The sequence below is a fragment of the Anser brachyrhynchus genome, assembly GCF_964034855.1.
Source record: "Anser brachyrhynchus genome assembly, chromosome: 1".
In the NCBI taxonomy this organism is placed as follows: Eukaryota; Metazoa; Chordata; class Aves; order Anseriformes; family Anatidae; genus Anser; species Anser brachyrhynchus.
In genome coordinates this window covers 125002754-125025760 of record NC_137694.1, presented here as the reverse complement: position 1 = coordinate 125025760, position 23007 = coordinate 125002754, and the positions used below count along the sequence as shown (strand labels likewise).

Below are 23007 nucleotides of genomic sequence, written 5' to 3'. Positions count from 1 at the left end.
CAAGGTGGTGGTTTTGCAAAGAGGTGTCCTGACCACTGCTTCCCAGGGCATGCAAACTGTCTTTAGGAAGAGTGTTTGCCCTTCATCTTACATTTGGTGACTTTGCTCTAAATGAGATGAAATTATCTAATTGTCCCATTAACCAGAGATTCAATTTCATACCTTTTGATTATGAATAAGACCTTCATCTCCCAGTTTCAAATACTGGGGTATTCCTGTCTCCTTAGCAGACATTGCTGAAAAATGGTGTTGTGGCATCCACTGTAGGTAAGCTTTCTTAAAATGACAAAAAGCAGTTCAGTTCTTACTTTGGTTCTACACCTTTTGTGGTATGGATATGAGAGTTCACGCAAGTTAGAGGAGCAAGATGCTTTCACAGAAAATCATAAATCATTTCAGATAAATAAGAGATTTATTTAATAACTACTCATCTTCCTGTTACACAGCATCCTGCATTTGTTTCCATAGTAAAAAATAAATAAGATGCTCAAATATTGTCAGAGGTTTGAGAAGGACCATGTACTGACCCAAGGTAGTATATTTTTAAGAAAATACATTGAACCCAGATTGACTTCTCACAACATCTCAGTAGAGAAAATAACAAAGTAGTATTAACATTATATATGTATTATTTTTTTTCCATGAGCTGTGGTCAGTCAGCTTTAACATCCTAGGATCAAAAATTGAAAGTGTAAATAAAATATGACTTTGGTCTCAGCAGTAATATCAACTCCATGGAAATACTCTCCTCAGGGGGGAAAACGCTCCTTAAATCACAACACTTCCTTAAATCACAGTGTAATTATGCATTACAGAAATGCACATAACAGTTTAGAAGGCTTGTTGCATATTAAGACAAACAACTTTGCATCAGTGAATAGATCTTTAACTACATGGCTGTGTGCAGTACACCTAGTTTTAAGCAGTCTTACCCACACATCCAAAATGCACATGAAGTACCATTTCCATTTCTGCATGTGCTCTAGCTGGAACCCCAAACCCAAGTGGTACTAACACAATGTAAGGCTGCCCAACGAAAATAAACTAAAGTGAAGGCATATCACATTTTCAATTCTCACTGTATCATAGAATCATAAAATTATAGAATAGTCTGGGTTGGGAACTTAAATATCCTCTAATTCCAGTCCCTGCCACGGGCAGGAACATGTTCCACTAGACCAGGTTGCCCAAAGCCTCATTCAACCTGGACTTACACACATCCAGGGACTCACAGCTTCTCTGGGCAGTCTGTTCCAGTGCCTCACTACCCTCACAGTAAGGAATTTCTTCTGAATATCTAATCTAAATATACCTTCTTTTAGTGTAAAGCCTCCTTGTCATATCCCTACACTCACTGGCAGACTCCCTCTCCAGCTTTCTTACAGACTCCCTTTAGGTATTGGAAGGCCACTATAAGGTCTCCTCGAAGCCTTCTCTTCTCCAGGCTGAACAACCCCAACTCCCTCAGCCTGTCTTTATAGAAGAGGTGCTCCAGCTCATTGATAATCTCTGTGGCCTTCCTCTGGACTTTTTTATAACAGGTTCATGTCCTTCTTGTGCTAAGGCCCCTGAGTGGAACGCAGTACTCCACGTGGGGTCTCACGAGAGCAGAGTAGAGGGGAAGAATCACTGCCCTTGACCTGCTGGCCATGCTGCTTTTAATGCAGCCCAGGATACGGTTGGCCCTCTGGGTTGCTAGTTCACAGTAACAGCTCATGCTGAGCTTCTCATCAACCAATAACCCCAGGCCCTTCTCTTCAGGGCTGCTTTCAATCCATTCTCTGCCCAGCCTGTATTTTTTCTTGGGATTGCTCTGGCCCAGGTGCAGGACCTTGCAATTGGCCTTGTTGAAATTCATGAGGTTTGTCCAGGCCTGCCTCTCAAGCCTGTCCAGTTCCTTCTGGATTGCATCCCTTCCCTCCAGCATGCTGATCACACCACACATCTTGGTGTTATCAGCAAACTTGCTAAGGGTGAACTTGATCCCAATGACCATGTCACAGACAAAGATGTTAAACAGCACTGGTCCCAGTACTGACCCCTGAGGAACATCACTTATCACTGATCTCCACTTGAACATTGAGCTGTTGAGCACAACTCTTTGAGTGTGATCATGCAGCTAATTCCTTATCCACCAAGTGGTCCATCCGTCAAATCCATGTCTCTCCAGTTTAGAGACAAGGCTATCACTGGCTATCAGCTTCAAATGTTTTGCACAAGTCCAGGTAGATGATGTCAGTTGCTCTTCCACCAATGCTGTAACCCCATTGTAGGAGGCCATGAGATTTATCAGGCACAATCTGCCCTTAGGGAAGTCATGTTGGCTGTCACCAATCAACTCCTTATTTTCCATGTGCCTTAGCATGTAAACATTAAATAAGCAACTCTGCACATATGTAGAATTTCTGCTCCTTATTGCATGTACCTGATGGTTATTTCCATTCATACAGTAAAACATTTCCCATACAGTGGTAACTTAGCAACGAACATGTATCTTTCTATTGACTGTCCCTTGGAAATGGTAAAGGAAATAATATTCTACAGGAGTCTACCAACCTCTTTGCAGAAATGTTTGCAAGGCTGAACTAACACAAATGTGATTGCATGTCTGTTTTGCCTAACCTTTACCTATTTTTAAAGAAAACATTGAAATCTTTAGTTAAGTTGGCTATTTTTAAGAAACCATAGTCTTTCATTTCCTTGCAATACATGGAACACTTGGTGAAACAACACAAAATTGAATCCTGCTCTAATGTAACATTTAATCTCACTTTTATTGTATTTATTTTCAGAAAATATATTGAACACCGGCTGCAAGACAAGTAGATGTTTTGGGGCATTTCTAACAACAACTGGAAATTGACATTCCCTACATATATACATTGTTTAAATCAACACATCTACTGATTCAAAAAGGAATCCTTTTTTACAAATTTTGAAATAACTTTTTTTTTTTCTATGTAACAGGTGGTTCTGCTAATCTAACCTGCCGAGCTTTCTTTGGATATAGTGGAGATGTCAGTCCTTTAATCTACTGGATGAAAGGGGAGAAGTTTATTGAAGATTTGGATGATAGTCGAGTCTGGGAAAGTGACATCAGGTAAAAGAAAAAAAAAATCTCTCAAGCAATATCTTTTTTTGATAGTTAATGTAATACTTGTTATCACAGACTAATTCAGGAATACTTGCAGTCTGGACCCCTTTTTTGCAACATCCATTCTTTATCTTTTCAATTTCATCATTAGACAACAGAAAAATGCAGCAAAACCTGATGTTAGAGAGCTGCAAAAGCAGAGTGGTTGCCCAGCTAGCACAGTAGTGTAACAAACTGGGATTTGTATAGCCACTTCTTCAAACTGTGGCAAACTATAGCAACCATTAGCACAGTTACTAAGAAGAAATAAAGAAAAGTAAATACATCCAGAAAAGCAGGTCAAAAGAAGTTTTTTAAAGCACATAGCCTTAAATAAATGCTGAAGTCTGACTTCTCTTTTTGAATGTTTGATTTCTCTTCTTCAAAGAAAGAACTGAGTTTCCTGGAATGTTATTTGCCCTGTGAGATCCAAGACTCCTGTTACGTGGGCAGGTTCTAGCTGCTGAAATATTTGTTATAGAAAGGATCTGGCAATTCACGTCATGTACTTATCCTGCTTCTAAAAGTGTTACCTCATTTGGAAATTGAGAAAACAGTGTTTTTGTATTGAGAATAACATGTTTGACACAGCTTTCCAACTCATATCCAATATGAAGTACCTACTTGGATCTGAAGAGATTCCTTTCTTATTTACAATTCTGTGTGTGTGAATGACTGTGTTTGTATATCATGCATAAACCCAGAAATGAATGCAAAACTAAGCATGCACTACAAAGGAAGTTAAATAACCACAGGTGTATTATCCTCAGTGATTTTCTACAATAGAACATCATGAGTTTATTTCCCTTTCAGCTCTTACATAGGAATTTACTACCTTATCAAAAGACAAGAAGTCACACTTGTTTTCAGTTTTAGCTTGGAGTTCTTCTGTATAATTAAATTAAGGAAGAAGCTTCCTTTACCAAAATCAAGAAGGTCATATAGACATTCAAGGTCTCTGTGTCCCCAGACATAGGCAAAATGGAGGCATATTTCACCCCAGTGCATATCAAATTTATTTTATAAAGCTCAGGACAAATACACTTAATTGAACAAGACAACTAGATAAGTTACATTTCTCATATAAAGCTCTTCCCAAGCCTTTCAACCAGACTTGGCATTTTGAAGGCTGACGAAAATGTGTCAAAAACCTCTTTACAACTTTCTTGTTTTGTGGAGGGAGGACCCAGAAGACTGTTTTCCGCTGCTTTTGTCAGGTGTGAAGTGAAGGAGCAGTCTGTAGCAGTTTGTCACTTGCTTTGCTTCTAAAACCACTGATGAGATTGCTAAGAGGGAAAGAAAGAAATTGGAAAACAGCATTAAGCAGGTCTTTGCTTTTCCTTAGCATCTGTTAGAATGAGTGGCATCTGGCATTCCAGTTCCTTCTATTGACTTATAATACATAGTCAAATTTTATAATCACAAAATATTTTTTTAATTCAGTATACAAATAGTGTATTTTGTCAAGACTCCCAGTGTAATCCAAAACCTGAAAATAACTGTTTCACTTTTCTCTGTTCTAACATTTCAAGACTCTACATATTACTGATCAGGGCCTCCATCAGAGTACAATAATATGTTATCAGTGTGCACATCATCTTGCTTAAATACAATTAACTGTAGCTCTCATTAACATTTACAAAGCCAAACCTCCTCATTAGAAGTGAGGAAGAAAAGTGTGTGATATAATTTAATTAAGATTGCATCAAACCATAACCAAATTTGAAGCCAAAGAGTTGTGAATTGTAAGTAGCAATATTATGTCATGATTATCTAATGCTCCACTGTGATACAAGCAGAACAGAAGATACGATTTCTTTTTCCTTAGGGTTCTCAAGGAACATCTTGGGGAACAGGAAGTTTCTATCTCATTGATTCTTGACTCCGTGGAAGAAGGAGACCTTGGCAATTACTCATGCTATGTTGAGAATGGAAATGGACGCCGTCACGCCAGTATTCTTCTGCATAAAAGGGGTAAATATGCAGGTCCTCACCACAAAATGGTACATTATGGGGGTGGTCAGTTTGGAAAGCTTCCTTTTTATGAAAGTATGTCTTTCTGAGATATTAATAGGCACTAATTGTTTTCCCTTAGCATTCATACCACATCCAAAATAAAATATAAAGGTTGCTGTTTATTCTGGCTGTCACCAGGATAAATACAGTAACACTTTTTAATTATATTTCTATAACAGATGCATTTAATAATTTTAAATTTTAAAAGTAATAAAGGCTCAACAGAGAAAAAAAATAGTAGGAAGTTACAAGTAATAAAACCATAATCATTTTCTTTAAGAAATAAAATCAAATATTAAAAAAGCAAAACAAATACATTCTACTTCTATCAGTAAAATCACCTAAACTTCATCGAATCACAGAATGGTTGAGGTTGGAAGGGATCTCTGGAGTTTGTCTGGTCCAAAACCCCTGCCTAAACAGGGGAACCTAGAACAGGTTGCACAGGACTATGTCCAGGCAGCTTTTGAAAATCTCCAAGGAGGACTCCACAGTCTCTCTGGGCTACCTGTACCAGTGCTCTGTCACCAGCACAGTAATTAAGTGTTTCCTAAAGTTCAGACAGAGTGTCCTGTGTCCACTTTGTGCCTATTGCCTCTTGTCCTATAGCTGGGCACCGCTGAAAAAAGCCTGGCTCAACCCTATTTTCACCCTCCTTTCAGGTACATATACACACTGACAAGATCCCTCTGAGCCTTCTCTTCTCTGGACTGGACAGTGCCAGCCCTCTCAGCCTTTTCTCATGTGAGAGGAACACTAAAGCCTTATTCATTTCTCTAGCCCTTTGTTGTAGTCTCTCCAGTATGTTTACATCTCTTTTGTACTGGTGGGCCCAGAACTTCCCTCCACCTGCTGGCAACACTTTGCCTAATACAGTCAAGAATACCATTAACTTTCTTTGCAGCAAGGGCAGATTGCTGGCTCATATTCGGCTTGATATCCATAGGGACCTTCAGGTTATATTCTGTAAAAATGCTTTCCATCTGGGTGTTCCCCAGCATGTACTGGTACCTGTGATGGTTCCTTCTCAGGAACTTTGCACTTTCCTTGTTAAACTTCAACAGTTTCTCATCAGTACATTTTTCCAGCCTATCCAGGTCCCTCTGGTTGGCAGCACAACCCTCTGGCCTATCAGCCACTCCTCCCAGTTTTATGTCATCTCCAAACTTGCTGATGGTACACCCTGCCTCCTTCACTCAGATCCAATATTGACCACTGGGGTATGCCACTAGTTACTGGCCCGCAATTAGACTTTGCAGTATTAATCATAACCTTCTAGGACAAGCCAATCAGCCAGTTTTCAACTCACCTCACTGTCCATCCATCCAGCCTACAGGAGTTCCTGCATAGTCTGACTGTGGACATTTTCCTTCTAACACATTTGCGTAACACCAACATTTTTCAAGCGAAGACAGAAACATATAAGTATCTTCCTATTTCTACTCACCACTCACATTCAGTTACTTCAGCCTAATGTCCACAGGGATGGAGATAATTATGGAAAGGAGGAGAGTCTCTTGCAAAGACAGGTTCTGATATTCACTTTGTTCACTTTACCTCCCAGAGGGTGCTCCACACGCCTAGGCTTGATGCTCCCCACACTCATGAAGCATCCCACTGGTTTAAGAGAGCAAAGAACAATCAGCAGCAGTGTCTGTACTTTGCTGTCATTACTGTGCTTTTTTTAGTCTGTAAATGTTCTTCTGGGTTCTTCCTACGGTACTGAACTAGTTGTTGCATCTCAATTTATATCAAAGCGGTGAAGCCTTCCCTAATTTTAGTCTTGCAACATGCAAAATCTATCCTAGAGCCATAAACCCAGACAGTGTGATTCATTTATTTAAATATATTTTTGTGTACCCCCAATTAATTGAAAAGAGCTAATTCATAGCCCTTTTTCTGAACACTTCTCAATCTTTCTTATGAGATGTAGATGTAAATAAATAGATGTTCCACTTATTGTGGTATTTGGAATATTCTCTTGAATTTACTGAAATGGAAAATTAACTTATTAAGTAGTTGAACTGCAACAATTTATCAGGTGGTAGCCATGTACCCTATTTCAGATATATTTGAACCCAGGGCAACAACTTTAAAAAACAAACACTCAAATTCAATGTGTTGTCTTTAATAATGAAGTTAGTACATGGAGCACTGGAGATATAGAATTTTAAGGCTTAAATTACTTTGAAACCAATAATTAACTGACTGATTTTTAAGTCATGTGCTGATGGTGAGTCCTTATTTTCCCCTCCATACAAGCAATAACACCAAGACTGACATGACATGTAACGTAATTTTTTTGTTCTGTGACCATCATATCTTTAATCTATCAGTGTATATATAAAATTTTTGGAAGGGTTTACTTTCCTTCCTCCCTTTTTCAGAGAAATCAGTATGTCAAACATATCACAGTATGTGGTCTCATGATGCACAATGACATGCTTAAGAGGAAGTAATCTCAATATTTAATTGCCCTTATAAATAGTAAAAGGTAAAATAGCAAGAGCTCCCACAAAAGATTAAGTAAGACTGAATCTGAAATTGTGATTTGGAAACAAAATCCATTGTGCCCTCAAAAAAACAAAAGGTACTTGTTACAAGCCTTCTACATACTTTGCATGTTGACAACTGTTTGAGTGAAATGATAAATTAACCATGACAGATAAAAATTTGATCTTGTCTCTCAGGTCTCCTAGGAAGAGGAGCTTTGCACTGCTTGCTTAGTCTCCTGTATATCACCATGACAACATTTCGTTTTAGGTTTCCCTGTTTAGATCCATATTTAGTCTCTGATAGGAATGAGTTAGCTGTTTATTAATTTTTGATTATTTGCTCACTTAGAACAATAGGGACCTAACAATTAGGTAAATTTGTTTCCTGAAACTAAAGCATTTGCAGAGGTATTAGTTTTTCCTGGTTTTCTAGTTAGAGATCTCTCTTTTTCATCGGTATAAGCAAACAGACATGGTGAATTTGAAATGTTCACTACTTACCTGAAAACAAACTGATAAATCACTCTTAAACTTCATATGTGGTACATTATCACTCAGATCAGAAGAGACAAAAAAGCAGAAAGCTCTGTTACTGGACAAAAAGTGTTCCTGGGAAAAGAGGTATTTAGAGCTAAATGCTAGAGTGGGGATTCAGGTACAAAATGTAAGCCTTTAAAACAACCTTCTGCCTCTTGCTTTGCCCTGCTCAATATATTCTCTGTAAACATGAACTTCCAGTGGGAGCTTTTGGGTATGCCCACAATTACACATCCTGAAAGGACAAATAGTTGAGAGGCTGAATCACCAGCAAACACCTACATGCATCTTTCTTACTCTTCACTCCAGTCTGTCCCAGAAGGGAGCTATTTACCTCACAGAAAATGAAAGCAGGAGCTGGTGGCAGTCCCTTCACATGCCAGTGCCCAACATGAGCAGCCAGGGCAAGGGAGCTTCTACTTTCTCCCTGATTTGGTCCTGGAATTGAAACCCTGAGCCTCCCACCTCATTAAAGAAAGTTTAGGGCAAGAGCTGTGCAGGAAAAGCTACACTACATTAGGCATCCAGCTTCAGACAACTGCGGTCTAGGCATCTCCCTTTAGCCCAGGTACCATCAGTCCCCATCTCTGGCAGTTTAGCCCCAATTTCCTCCTGAGTTCCTCTTTGTGACTGCCAGTGGAGAAAACCTATGATCAGTATTTTTATGCAGACAGCTAACCATTTCTAGATGCCTACCTTTCCTCAGATGCCACGCATAGGAAACATTTAACTCAGAGCTAAAGGCAGTAGAGCATTTTAAGTATAGCAATGCCAATGCTGTTTCCTCCTCTGGTCCATTCCTACAAAATTTGTCCAAAAATAATCAGCAATAGAGAGCGACCAGAACCCAGGAGATCTAACTTTCATTCTCTTCCTCCAGCTGTTGATCAAATTTCTTTCTATCATTTTTACAATAATAGAGTTACTTGCTCTTCTGTGTGAACAAAAAAGATCTACTTGTTACAATCTGAAGCTGATTTTGTTGCTTAGTGATGATAGCTATCATCGATCATCTGTAGCAGTTACAGGTCAGTCTTCAACTAGATAGAGGAACCTTCTAGAAATTAATATTGAGGGTGGTACTGACAGTAGCTAAACCCAAATTTATTAATGACAAACTACATACTGCAGATGATGTAAGGGGTGGATCATACACTACAATTCTATTTTTTCACAGGCTTTTAATTCAAGAAGACAAGCCCATACGTAATAAATAAAAATATAATGCATAAGAAGAAATAATGTTCTTCTACAATATTACATCTTCTAAACTATGACTTTCATGCTGGATCAAATCCCTTGTGGTCTTATTTAATTGTAAACTTAGGTGGTAATACAGATTATTATTTAATTTTGTGGCTGTTTCTGTGGAAATTCTTGACTGCGTGTCTGCAAATAAAATACCAATGCAAAAATAATCTCAAATTCTATGCTCTCCTAAGTTTTGAGGGTTGGTTTTTTTTTTCAGTTTTTCTTATTTTAAAAACTAAATAACATATTTATGGTTTTCATGGGACACCCATCAGACCTGTGGGCAGGTAATACATTTTATGCATTTTTTTCAAAGTATCTCCTTCTTTTTCTTCCATTTTTTCTCAATGTTGTTTACTCTTCTGTCCTGTGCCTCTTATATCTTGGGTCTGTTTTCTTCTGTCATAGGGCATCTATGGGGCTTTTTGACCCTAACATATGTAACTGAGGGATGGTTAAAACAACTTTTAAAGAGTTTTAATAAAATATATTGTTTAGAGGAAGAGTTATTCTATTTGAATTTGCCCATGAGAATGTATGTTTGAAATTAAAGCAAGTTATTTTTTTCCATAGGAAATGCTTCTTGAGGAAAAATTTAAGTAGGCATACTTTAAACTCTTTGCCTGTGAACACATAAACATTGTATTAATATTTCCAAATATTGGAAGCCAAATTATGAATAGTAGGAAATTCTGAATATTCTTCATCCAGTTATTAATGGTAATAGAATTGCTGAGAAGCACCTTAAATTACTGTGTCGTTCACATATTAATGTAAATCTGTTTTATAATGTCAGGACTTGAATAATCTAAGTTTTTGATTTCACGAACATTTTCAATGACTAGACACAACTTCACAAAGCAGTAGGCATGAGTGACAATTAAAAGAGAAAAGAAACGACAGTTATCATCTAAACTCCATGAAGAAACCACAGGAGTTACAATTCCCTTTGCCATACTGCTTCATGATGTTTCGGAAATTTCTGAATTGGCACTCATCATGTGAGATACGAGAGCAAGGAGTTTCATATTACAACTTCTGTTAATTGTTCTTAATTAACTGAACATTTCAGCAAGACTCTTAAGTCTCAGTGGAAGCAAAACTTTTGTAAAACACAGATCCATTTGGTTTGCTAAGACCTCACACATGTATATCTTCCAGCATATAAGGCATTCAGCTTTTGCTCTGCACTGTAGGATAAGCTGTTCTGAGTTCCTCTCTAGGTTTTAGAATTGAAAGTGAAATTTGATTTGATTTGATGTGAATTGATTCCCCCCTCCCCCACCATTAAAGAAGCCATCATAGGTCATTAAAGAAGCCATCATAGGCCATTAAAGAAGCCTTCAGGTTGTCTTGTTCTGAGCAGTGCAAAGATTCAGTACATGACACAGGAACAAAGGTGCATGACATGGGGCTTCCTGACTTCTTTCCCCAAGCCTAACCAATAATGACTACTCTTTTTACACTCAATCTCATCTAAAATCAGTAAATTAGTTGTGTACTAAAGAATGTTTCTGTCTGTTTGACAGAAACTCTTCATAAAACTCTTTTCTTCATCAGTAAGGTTTCTATCCTTTAGAAAACTGGAGTAAGACATCTCCAATGAAAAGATTAGTCAGATTACTTACCATGTGCCTAAATCCAGCTCTCCTCTGAAGAGATGTCAAACAAATTGGTTTGTTAAACAGATTTCTTTTTAAAACAGCTTTTGTTCCTCTTTTATCATAGTTCTTTTTATATAATGGCTATGTAAGTTCTTTTCTAACCCTGATTGACAAGGAAGAAAATATTTTAAAATAAAATAACACAAATTGTTCTTATAAACCATTCAGAGCTAAATTATTCATTAATGCTATCCATAGGAAGAAATGTAAACAGTATGTTTTATGATCTTACATCCTTGGAACTTGGTACTCCATTTTTCCCCACATTTTGGCACCTCCCAGTGCTTCTTACATTCATTTCTTTCAGCAGATCTAAAAGAAGTAATTGTGTGGGATGTCTGATTTCTGTAGCACAATAAGCAAATAGAATCTCTCCTAATCAGTAAGGTTTTAAGTCATATAAAATTTATTTGCGGAAGCTAACTAGAGATTAATTCAAATCTGCATATCTGCAACTTTTTTTCTTTCAATTTGAAGTATAAACTGCCTTTAAAATGCAGTGTTCTGTATTTAAATCTAGTAAACTTCAGTAGTGCTGCAGCATCTACATTTTTTTCAATCTTGTCTTCTCTTGAGCTAACATGCTCAAGACTGTAATTATTCTTCTGCTGGGAACAGGTATTCCATACTTCTCAGAAAGAATAAAAATGTCATCACTAAGAATATACATTCTATTATTACAAATTATTTTCTCTAGTCTAGTAACACTAAAATGTCCAACAGAACCACAGCTTGGATATGCTGTCTGTTGTACTAATGAATAGGTCAACAAGATCCCCAACTTGTATTGGCACTCATACATACATATATGGAGTATGTATTATATATTGATCTAATAAATAAAGTGAGATAACCGTGTCTCAATAGTTCTGACAGATAAAATGAAGCTACTGCATTGAAAAAAAATAAAAATTTAAAACTATAACCAAACTTACCCACCTTAAGTCAACTCTGCAGGCATTTACAGGCCTATGTGGCCTATGCTGGCAGAAAGTATAAGCTTTGTGCTTATAGATGATTTCATGATCAAGCTAATGAACATGCCAAATCTGCTTCTACTGGTATCAGAAGTATTATTATTTCAACAATATCTATTAGTGGTTATTCACAGCAGTATTCATAAAGCCATCTTTGTTCCTTAAATACAGATTTATTTTGCTCTTTGAAACAAATGAAAAAAATATCAAAAAGTAGAAAATAGTTAATACATATACATATACACATACTGTGTATGCATATGCTGTGTAAAGCTGTGGTTCAATATGCTATATTTCTATGAAAGATATCTCTGTATAAAGATATATTGCTTTATAGCCATTCTGTATTCAGAAAAAGGAAAAAAAAAATCATACTTCTCCATTTTTTTAACTATGAGTATGGTTTTCTTTCTTCCCAATCTAATCTCTCTCTTCTTTTTACTGATGATGTCTAAAATGAGATTCAGATGATTATTCCTTTTCTAGCTGGCCTCCTCCTTCCTTTATGGGTAAGACAACTCTTTATAAACAAAACTACATCTGATGAAACATTGGTCTTGCATTGGTTATCAGTATCTGTTTTTTCCATTCTCTCGGGCATCATCATAGAAAATAACAGTGGAGAATTTTAGTAAGCATTATCTTAACCTGCTTCCTTTCCAAATTATACCCATTACCTTTATGTTTCACATTATAATTGAACCCTATGAACATATATCTAGACAAACTAAGAACTGAATCTAAACAAGCCTTTTAGCTTTATTGTAAAATTGTCCAAGACAAGCAGAGAATGGAAATGAGTCTAAGACACAAAGTTGCGGAGATTTGTGTGGGATAACCTGAAGCTCTGTGAATAGTCCTGTTGACTTCAGAAGGATTACTTATATTCTGTGAAGTTATGCAATCTGTGTAAGTGATTGCAAAATTGAAACCTTAGACAGACTGTAATTGGATTTTGAAAAAGCCTCAGAAAATTAATACACAGATATAAATCACATGTCCTTGAAGAGTTATAAATCACACACACACAAAAAAATGTTTGAAACATAATTATTTTTCTAGGTAGCTCAACTGTATACGGACTAATGAATAGAATAAGATTAATTTTAAATTATCACAGATCATTAAATGTAAGGTTTCTGAAGCATGTTGTATAAGTCATGAGGTATGAATCTTTGAAAGCACTCTTATTTACTTTCTTATTACAACTCCAGCTAAGATAAGTGAATTACCTGCTTTACACAGAGAAAGGAAGTTTATCAAAAATTAAAGCCAGGTAAAGATCAAAGATATATCCTACAAATACGCCTAATGATTAGGACAGCATCGCTATAAAATGAGTACATTTATTACCATCACATCATGCTGAATATTTAGAGAGGATGTGTACTTTTTTTTAATTAGCATTTTCTTTCTTTGGGTTGCTGGGCCAAAACCTCCTGATAAGGAGAAAAAAAAAATGTAGCCGTTGGTCAAGCTGCTTGTAACAAATCTTGTTTTAAATCGAAGCTATTTATTCAGAAACCAATCTACTACTGCAGCAGTAATCAATGTGTTTTCCGTTGGAGTAGAACTGTTCCTGTGCTACTGGAGGACTATTGTTAATTGCCTGTAACTAAATGATCGCTGTGCATCTGAACGTAGCTCCTTGGCACTTGCTCATTTGTTGTGTTTAACAGAATGCCTGTCCCCCTAAGGGTTAGCCGAGTAATTTTCCTCTACTACTTTCTACATTCAGCCTCAGCTCCTTAAGGAGGGCAAGGTCTGTAATTTGAGAAACGTAACACAGAGGCTAAATAGGTTTTAAAAGGTTTGCACTTTTTGTCTCTCCCCTCTGATGTGGAATTGTGCTGAAATTGAATCTTTTTAGCGTGCAGCCACTGCAGGAAACTTGAGTTTCAGCAGGAAAAACAGATCACACTTCAAAGGGAGTGCAATGCCTGCTGTAGCAATCATGTTCAAACTGCAGTGCAGAAGGCAGAATAAAGCAGCACAAAACAATCATGTTTCTGCAAAGGCAGCCTTACACTCTATCCTTGCTATTCCACCTTTACTACATCCTTGCTGTCACACACATCACCAACAGCCTCACAAGACACCTTTCAGGAGTAACCTCATCCAGGTAGGAGTCAGAGTCCTCCGCTCCACCTCACAAGGGGAAAACCAGACTGCTTCTGACTCCTTCAGTTCGGCATAACACAGGGTGATGCTCTTCAAAAAATTCCCAAGGCAGCTCAAAGCTAGATGGTGCCCCTGTACAGCATGCTTTAGTAACCTGCAGTTGCACTAGCTTGAGGCCTGAAAGCAAACTGTTTAATGTGGCACTATGCACAGGCTAATCTGTCCTGCCCTTCACGGCACTGTACAGACAGGGCTGCACTAGTTTGTGTGCTTTGGGGACTATCTAAGGCTTTTGCATGGTGGTGTGTAAGGATGGATAATTACTGTATCTCTCTGCCTTAAGACCCTTATAAACTTCACCTGAGACAGAGAGCGCGTATGCGCTGATACATAGCTCAGCATGGAGGAAAACACAAACTTGCTATGCTAGAAGGAAAGAGCAAAAAACTTACTATGGAAACAATTCTGTTTAAGAATCATCTTCCCCTTGTACTCATATGTGAACATGATCGGCAAGGCAGCATCAGAAAAAAAGGCAATTTCTAGTACTTTCCAAGGTGACTTAGAGAGTTTTGTTTCTTGCTCTGCTTGCCTAATAGGTTTAGGACAGTTTTATGTATATTCATATAGACTTTTTTTAAAGAAAAAATACAAGCATAGTCTTGAATAATTTTATGGGGAAAATAGAACCTAAGAGGGACTCTTTGATGGCAAAAATGATGCAGTGCATTAGTCTGATTTCATGCATAATGATAGAGAATAGGTAACTAACTACCTGCAGCTATTTTTTCCATTTAATCTCAAAATCATTAATTTAGGAAAAACTTTTGTTTTCCAGCTGTATTTCCATCACTTTTAATGAGTCACAACAGCAGGCACATAAATATTTTGTACCTAGCAACCCAACATATTAAAAACTGTTCTTCTAGTTCCTATTAAACAGCTGCATCACCTGTAGTACAAAATGATATACAGGCTATAGGAAGCCAGTGCAGAACAATTTCCATTTCCATTCATATTGTAAAATACTGTATTACTTGTATGCAAACATTATTATTTTTTTGGTTATTTTTATTAACATTCCCGTATCTGGACCAGAAGACAATTGAAAGTCTGAAATAACCATGCCAGTCTTGAAAATATCTAACACAAAGGAGTTTCCAGCACAGTTTTGGGAAGAATGACAGAATATAAATGCCTTTTTATTTTACTTTATTACAGTTTTAGTGCCTTCTAGAGAGCAATGAAATCATCTTACAGTTGCCTCAAAATAATAAAAAAATGTGTGATTCTCAGTAGACATAGTCAAAATAAATGGAATTGTCACTTTCTCCTATAACCTTTTATTTCTCTAATTGAATTGTATTGTGCTGGAGTATCATGTCTGCATAACCACAAAAGCCAAAAAAACGGGCCTACACTGCTTCAGTCAGACAGAACCTGCCCACTGGAAGAGTGTGGTGTGAAAGTAACATGAACAAAGCTTTCTCCAGCATAGATATTATGAAGCAAACTGCATAACTTAGTTTTCCAAGATTTGATTTCTTGGCATTCCTCAGAACTGAGTGATATTGAAAAAATATAGATGGTCTTAAGATATGCCATTTATTACTCATTTCAAGTTACAACATTTCTAGCAACCATCCCACTGTCCTTGTTTAACATTGCTAGTTTCAAGATGATTAGCAAAGGAAAACTAGCCACAAAATGGATGCCACATAGCTGCATGAGTTTTCTTGAGTGTGCAATGGTTAAGACAAGGGGATTGAAGGCCCATGATGACATACTACTTATTCACTGATAAGTGACCCCACTGAGGAGATTGCTGTTATTAGATGTGGCTACATTTGACTGGAGTCACCATCCTCAAAAGGGAACTACATAGCATGAACTCGATCTGCCATGTGAATCTCCAGTGGCAGACTGCAGCAAAGGCACAAAAGAGGAGGGATCATGGTCTGAATGGGGACGTCAGGACTGACAAATTGGGTTGGTTTGCAATGGCTAACCATAAAGCAAACCCTGTTTGGAGAAAGACGAGAGAACAAAAATGAATTGCAAATCGTTGGGAAACTGTGTCAAAGATATTTACATATAACCAAGATGTGAGGCTCTGGGATTCCTTGTATAATTTGTCTTCACATCCCTCAAGCTATTTTTTCTTTGCTTTTTTTTTGTTTGATCATTTGTTTGTTTTAGGAAGAAAAAAAATCCTTAGTTTAATTGTAGGCAGTAGACTAAAACTCATCCAAAACCAGATCTTTTTCTTATTTCTGTGTGGATTAAAGGAGGAAATGTGTTTTAACTATAATCCACAAAAAAAAAATATTCACCTCTGCTTTCATTGGAATGTCAACATTTACATGTGTAAAACAAACCGTGATATATCCACAGTGAGAGAGAGAAGGAAGAGGGTTATCAGATCTCTCTTTTATATATATGCACATACACATCCCAGCAACAGTTCTTTTTTCAAATGAACAATCCAGACACAGTACCAGAGGAAAAAGTATGTTATTAAAGGAAAAATGTTCCTATTGTTATTTTTTCAAGGGTTCTTTAGCTAATTAAAAAAAATAACAATAATAAAATAACCCTCATTATTTTATTTTACTGTTTAATATAAGTAAGGTCTACTGCTAATCTTTCTCTGTTTTGGAATGTGTTTGTTACTGCATTTTGTAATTCTTTGCAGAGCTGATGTATACAGTTGAGCTTGCTGGTGGGCTTGGTGCTATTCTGCTGCTGCTTGTTTGTTTAGTGACTATCTACAAGTGTTACAAGATAGAGATTATGCTCTTCTACAGGAATCATTTTGGAGCCGAAGAACTAGATGGAGGTAAGGCAGCTTTTCAGTATGCTTGTCAGTATGCAGCGTGTGCCTGTCTTCTATTCTCTTTACTAAGGCCCAAGTTTAATTTCAGTTTAAGATGCGTTAACTACAATTTTTATTCCTCACTGCATTAGCCACTGACTTTAATACACTTTCCTCATGCAGCACATTAGCAGCAGTGGCTGCTTAGCTGATGTACATGCTACTCTCTGATCTCCAGGCAACACCCATGTCTTTTAGATTCATACTCCCAACACCAAATGAAAGCTACCAGCACCTATGCATTAAAGATTTTCCCTTTCTGACAGTTCCAAAAGGCAGTTTCACTTTTCCATAAGGAAGGAAGCATATTCCTAATTGCGTTCCCCAGATAGGTAGAGGTTGGAGTGAATCTCAATTTACTCCTTGTTTAAACTGATCTGATCAGTCTCAATAAACTGTGCTGAGTGTTTGGGAATGCAAATAGCAGTCTATTTTCTTGACTTCACTTAATCACTGAGAGAGCAGCTAATGGTCATTAAAGTTGTTCTGTGATTCAAGAACAGCCAGCTTAAACAAAAAGTAGTCTGCAATGTACGCATGGCTTGTGTCAAACACATACATGCATTTTGTTTTCTTCAGTTTTTAAGCAATGAGGAAAAATGTCTTTTCTGCCTCTAGTCCTACTAATCAAAACTACTATTGGACAGCAAATTTGGTTGAGCTGCAGGCTCTGATTACTTAGGTTTGGTTTTCTGGGTCAGAACTCCTGATGTTTTGTGCTACCACTATGTCTTTGGTGACAGGACCTTCCTTTTTTACTGAAATACTGCTGAAAGTTATTTTAGAGTTCAAGGTAATAGCCTGTGGACAGAAGCCACTGTGTGACATACTATAATAAATACATACTGATAAACAAGCACTGGCCAAATCTGTAACTGATAAGGGAGAAGACCAGCAGCAAAATTAGAGGTCCTTGTGTAAGGGAAAGAATTCCATATTAAGATCACTAGGGAATGACCCACTTCTGCCTCCAATCTAAAAAAATGCAATAGGTTCCAAAATAGAAAATGCTCAGAACAACAATGAGCCTAAGTACATAAAATTTTGTATCTTTCTACCAGATTTACAAAAAGGATGCATATTAATACAGAAGCTCAATGGGGGAAAAAAATCTGGTTACTTATTTTACAAAGGAGGAAACTGAGGCCCAGTAGGACCATGATTCATGAAGGATTTTGGCAGACACAATTTTTTTCAGGAGCTGAGATCTTTCCTTTTCCAAAAAGTAACCCCCAGTTTAAAGGAGCATGCTTACTTGTATGTGTGAATTTAATAATAATCATATTATAATGTGAAAAAAATAGGTGGTTTAATTAATAATTGTTTAAATATATGCAATTTCATGTTTTCTCTCTCATTTTCAGGAATTCTTACTTTTACTGTCATTGTTTGTTATCTCAAATCTCTCATATTCATTTGCAAACTTACTCTAGCAAGTGTGACACACTTGTCTCTCTTCTCCCATCTCTAACATCAGTTACCTGGGAACAAAAGCATCTTTATCACCCCTTTTAAACAACAAAAAATGAATCCCTCAAGGATAGTATTCTGGGATTCAAAAGGAGGAAAAATAATATCCATACAGTTTGTTTTTTTTCTGAGCAAATTTCATTGTTTAATAAGATAAAACATGGATTTTCCTTAGATGATCAATACAAACACTCATAGTTTGGGTGCTTGGTTGTGGTAATACACCAAGAAAAATAACACTTGCAGATTCTCCAAAAAGAATACTACAGCTTCTGCTGTACTCAATATACTAGCAACACGGATAAAACCTATTGTGCCAATGGATTTACTGCAGCTGGACTTTTACTCTGTCTCTTTCACTTAAGCTCTTGCAGAAACAGGAAGACAGTGACAAAATATCCCCACAGAAGACCTGGCTACAGTTTGTGTGGAAATAAATTGCAGACCTACATTCAGGTTCTTTCCTTTGGCTTTGCCTGTTACTGACAGGCTCAAAATGCTGAATTCTAAAATCTTCTTCTAACCTAACCTCCTGCAGTGCAACAGCAAAACACCCATGTTCTATTCATAATTTACATTATGTTCTGGCATACTTCAGGATAGCATGTAGATAAGCAAACATCAAAATACCGTAGGCTTTTTTTTTGTGTGTATGTTCACTATATTGTATCCAAAGAGGATTCAAAATGCTTTAAAAGTGAGGTCCAATTAAATTTTTCAGTTGAAAATCTCTTTTAAAATGCAATGCTTCATTTCTTCTGTGATCAGAGAACAAGCCCTTCAGGATGTCAAATCTCATCACAATTTCTTGTTCCTTTCCAAACCTTAGACAATAGTTTTTCCTCATACACATTTCTGTGTAGGCATGGGTAAATTGCGAGAAATATTTGAAAATGGAGTATTTAACCCTTACAGCTAAGATAACTTAATTTATTACTTTCTCTAGTGTTCACAGATGCTGATTTCTCATTTCTCTAACTTGTAGCTTTGAATTTCACATCTTCCCTCTCATCCCAGGGCATCTATTCTCCTGCTTTTTTCTCTCTGCGGCGAGCACTTCATCTCAGCCTTGCCTTTATTGTCTCATGGGAATGTACACTGAAGCCTCCCCTTCCCACACTTTCTTTCCTTTCCTACTAAATTAGAACATAATCAAATCAACACAGAATACTGGAGTTTGGTTATTAAACTTCACCTCAAACATCTGACAGATCTCCCTGGGAGCTGGAACAGAGGAGCAAAAAAACTCTGACCCATGGCAAAGCATTAGCTTTGTCACCTGCAGCTGTTTGGCATGACCTTGCTTCTCAGGGAGATAGTTCACACCTACCAGTTAGATGGTCAAAAACTCCCAAACCTGTTTTAGTGGAGAATTTTAATTCAGGATCTGCCTACAAACACAATGAAGATGATACCTTCAAACAAACATCCACTATTATTCTGAAAACAAAAAAAAAAAAAAAATCAGAAATAGATACTTCACTGGGAATTTCTGAGGGCTGATCATTGTTAAATACCAGGCAACCATTTTAGGTTGAAGACTCTACCTTTGAAAGTTAATTTTAAAAAACTTTGTCCCTAAATTGCACTTTAACTAACACATTATTAGTGAAAACAATTTTAAGAAGTGGTGATTTCTTATGTTTTGCTATACATTGGGCTCTAACATTAGAGTTTTATAACACATTTATCCTCTGAGACGTGTTTTAGCTGTTATGTTTCTGTATTTTTACAGACAGGATCTTCTCTGTCACCTTTCCCAGTTTTTAAATGAACTTAATCAATAAACTAACTATTGCACTTTAACTGACAGAGAAGAGTAAAAGTGCAAGAAAACATTTACAAGTACCTGGGATCAAGACACATGCTGAGTTCTTTCTATCTTGCATTCTGGGATCTTTTTGTATCAGAAGAGAGATTAACACTGTATGGAAATCCATTCTTTGCCTACACAAAATATGAAATCCAGGCCCCCTAAAATCTATGGAAATTTTCCTAGGGTTTTACCCAGAAAAACTTTCTACTTTGTGAGACAGCCTCTGCTCATCAAATCATGTAAGGTTCAGTCCCCAAACAGGACAGCCATGGTGGACAGACAGTAAGGGTGGAGAGGGGAGTCAGACCAGCAGCACCCTTGATAATGCTGCCTTGAAGTGGACAGGAGTCTCCAATTCACCACAAGAGCTATTTTCAACTTTTTCTTGCTGTTTCAAAACATGAGAATTTCCAGTGGATGTTCAGATGTCTGTATGTTAGCTTTAAAATATATTCAGAATAAACCCCAAAGTCTACAGATAATAGGTTGAAAACTACTTGACATGGTCAGATGGGCAAAATTACTCAAAATCATGAATTTACATGTATTTATATTCCAGATTCCAATTTCAGAAAAAAAGAGCACGTGGCATGGTAATCAGCAGAAACTGCCTGCAGGCACCAGTCCCTGCCATTTCTTGGGTGCATAAGTAACCATTTAAATTGATGAAAGTCTTTTTTGTTTTTGTTTTTATGTTGTTTTTTTTTTCTGAAGGAATTAATAAGCAAAGGATGAACACTATCACAAGAAAGAAGAAAGTTTGCACTAAGAGGCTGGCATTAAAATAGATAAGAATACAAGCATTTAGAAATTAAAAAGAAGACTGAACAAATGTGCTGTGAATGCAGTTCTCCATTAAAATTTCATAAATATTTCTTGTCACAGCGAGGCTGACAGGAAGCCAAGTTTCAAGCTTAACAACAACAACAACAACAACAAAACACATATAAATTGTAGTCATCTGACAACTATAAAGTAAGAGATTTGTTTGGCAGGTGATATGTCAAGCTTCAAAATGACCCTCCATACCTTTAGATCCCATCAGCTGTTTCTGCAGTGTTGGACAGGGGCTCTCCATGGTGTCTTTCATCTTATTCTTAATGTTCCTTGCAAAGGAAATGTGGGAGAATAGATGAAGGTCTCGGCCTCTGAACATGCCAGGGTTGGCACAAGGGAACCAGAGTTACTCTGATTTCACTTTCAGTTCTCAACCCCCACCCACACCCCAATTTGCCATTTCTGGAATAAAACAAAGTACTCCTAAAATGATTAAAATGTGTCACTGCTGAACTCTCTAAATGGAAATGTTCCTTGATTTTCATATGTAATGCCTGTAATGGTTGTTTCTGGGCTATCCAGGTTGCAATCTCTTAAGAGATGAGTTTTATTGTTTACTGAGAGGTAGCAAATCAATACTCAGATTACGAGACTGACAAAACAATTTTTGCCTTGAAGTCCCCGTTGCAAGTGGGACTCCTTACGTAATCGTGATTTTCATCCTTACCATTATTTAGCAGCAAGAGACTTTCAGGTTTCACAGACAGACCTATGGGATTGCCTAAATAATAGCTTATTAACTGCACAAGTCAAGACAAGGTAAGACATACTTCTCTGTGGTTTACTGGATTTCATCACAGTAAACGTCTTACACAGCAAAGAAAGACAATGCTTTGAGATTCTTAATGCTTCAGTGTGACTTGGTTGCTAACTTTCCAATATAGCTTTTATCAGTGGCTTAGGCACCTGCCAAAGTACTTGTATTAATGATTATGCTATGCAGGTATACCTAGCCTGAAATTAATGCTGAAGTTAGTGACTTTGCAATTACAGAATCTTCCCTGGGGACCCATGGAATAAGTTTGCAATAGCAATCTCACCATGGTGTATGCATTCTTATTGGCTATTGGCAAATTGTGGCAATAAGAAATGCTACTCTATGAATATCAATTTCAAATTCTATTAAAGCCACCTTTAGAAAAAAAAATGCAGCTTTCATCTTTCCAAATATTACTGGTTACAAAACAGGGATTTTCTTTTTATTTAATTATAATTTTGTTGTTGGAGAATTGCTTATGCTAACTCTTTTTGTTTATTTATTTACATCTGAAAAGCAATTCAAACAATAAAATCTCAATTTATGTCTCCACTGAGTATGGGTTTTTCTAGTTTCCTTGAAACTTACTAATTCAAATGAAAGATCTTGCTTTTTTCTCTCTCCCTGTTTTATAGCATAGAAAGCATAATAATAATAATAAACTACAAAAATATTTTTTAAAACAGTATTATCACCAAGAACTTCCTTATATTTCAAACTAAAAGGCTGCTATAGATTAGAGTCCAGAAGTAAAGCAGAAAGAAAACAGATTGTAGTATCAAGACAGATATCTCCTGTTCCTCAGCCAGCAGCTTTATCAAATAGCTCCAAGCTTTGAAGTTTGTTTGTTTGCTTGTTTTTTTTTTGTTTTGTTTTGTTTTAGTTTGCTTTTTGTTTTTGTTTTTGTTTAGTCACAGGCCAGACATTAGCACCCGATTTCAAGAATTTTAGATTGAAAGCCTGTTTCCAAGCTGCATCCCCCTTGAGTTCTGTTTATACCTACAATGACTTCTTTAAATTTTTGATTTTGCTCAAATCAAGGCTGCCTCTGCTCCAGT

The 23007-nt window shown here is 36.9% G+C and overlaps 1 protein-coding gene across 3 annotated transcripts in view; it reads left to right on the top strand.

Annotated features, from left to right (window-relative positions):
• The window catches only part of IL1RAPL1 (interleukin 1 receptor accessory protein like 1), a 774514-nt gene that overhangs the window by 734374 nt on the left and 17133 nt on the right, over nucleotides 1-23007 (top strand). For all 3 annotated transcript variants that reach the window (XM_080576262.1, XM_080576263.1, XM_080576261.1), the window contains 3 exons: nucleotides 2968-3100; nucleotides 4962-5107; nucleotides 16890-17033. In XM_080576262.1, coding sequence (XP_080432388.1) covers nucleotides 2968-3100; nucleotides 4962-5107; nucleotides 16890-17033 — 423 coding nt within the window. The remainder of the gene's footprint in view (nucleotides 1-2967; nucleotides 3101-4961; nucleotides 5108-16889; nucleotides 17034-23007) is intronic.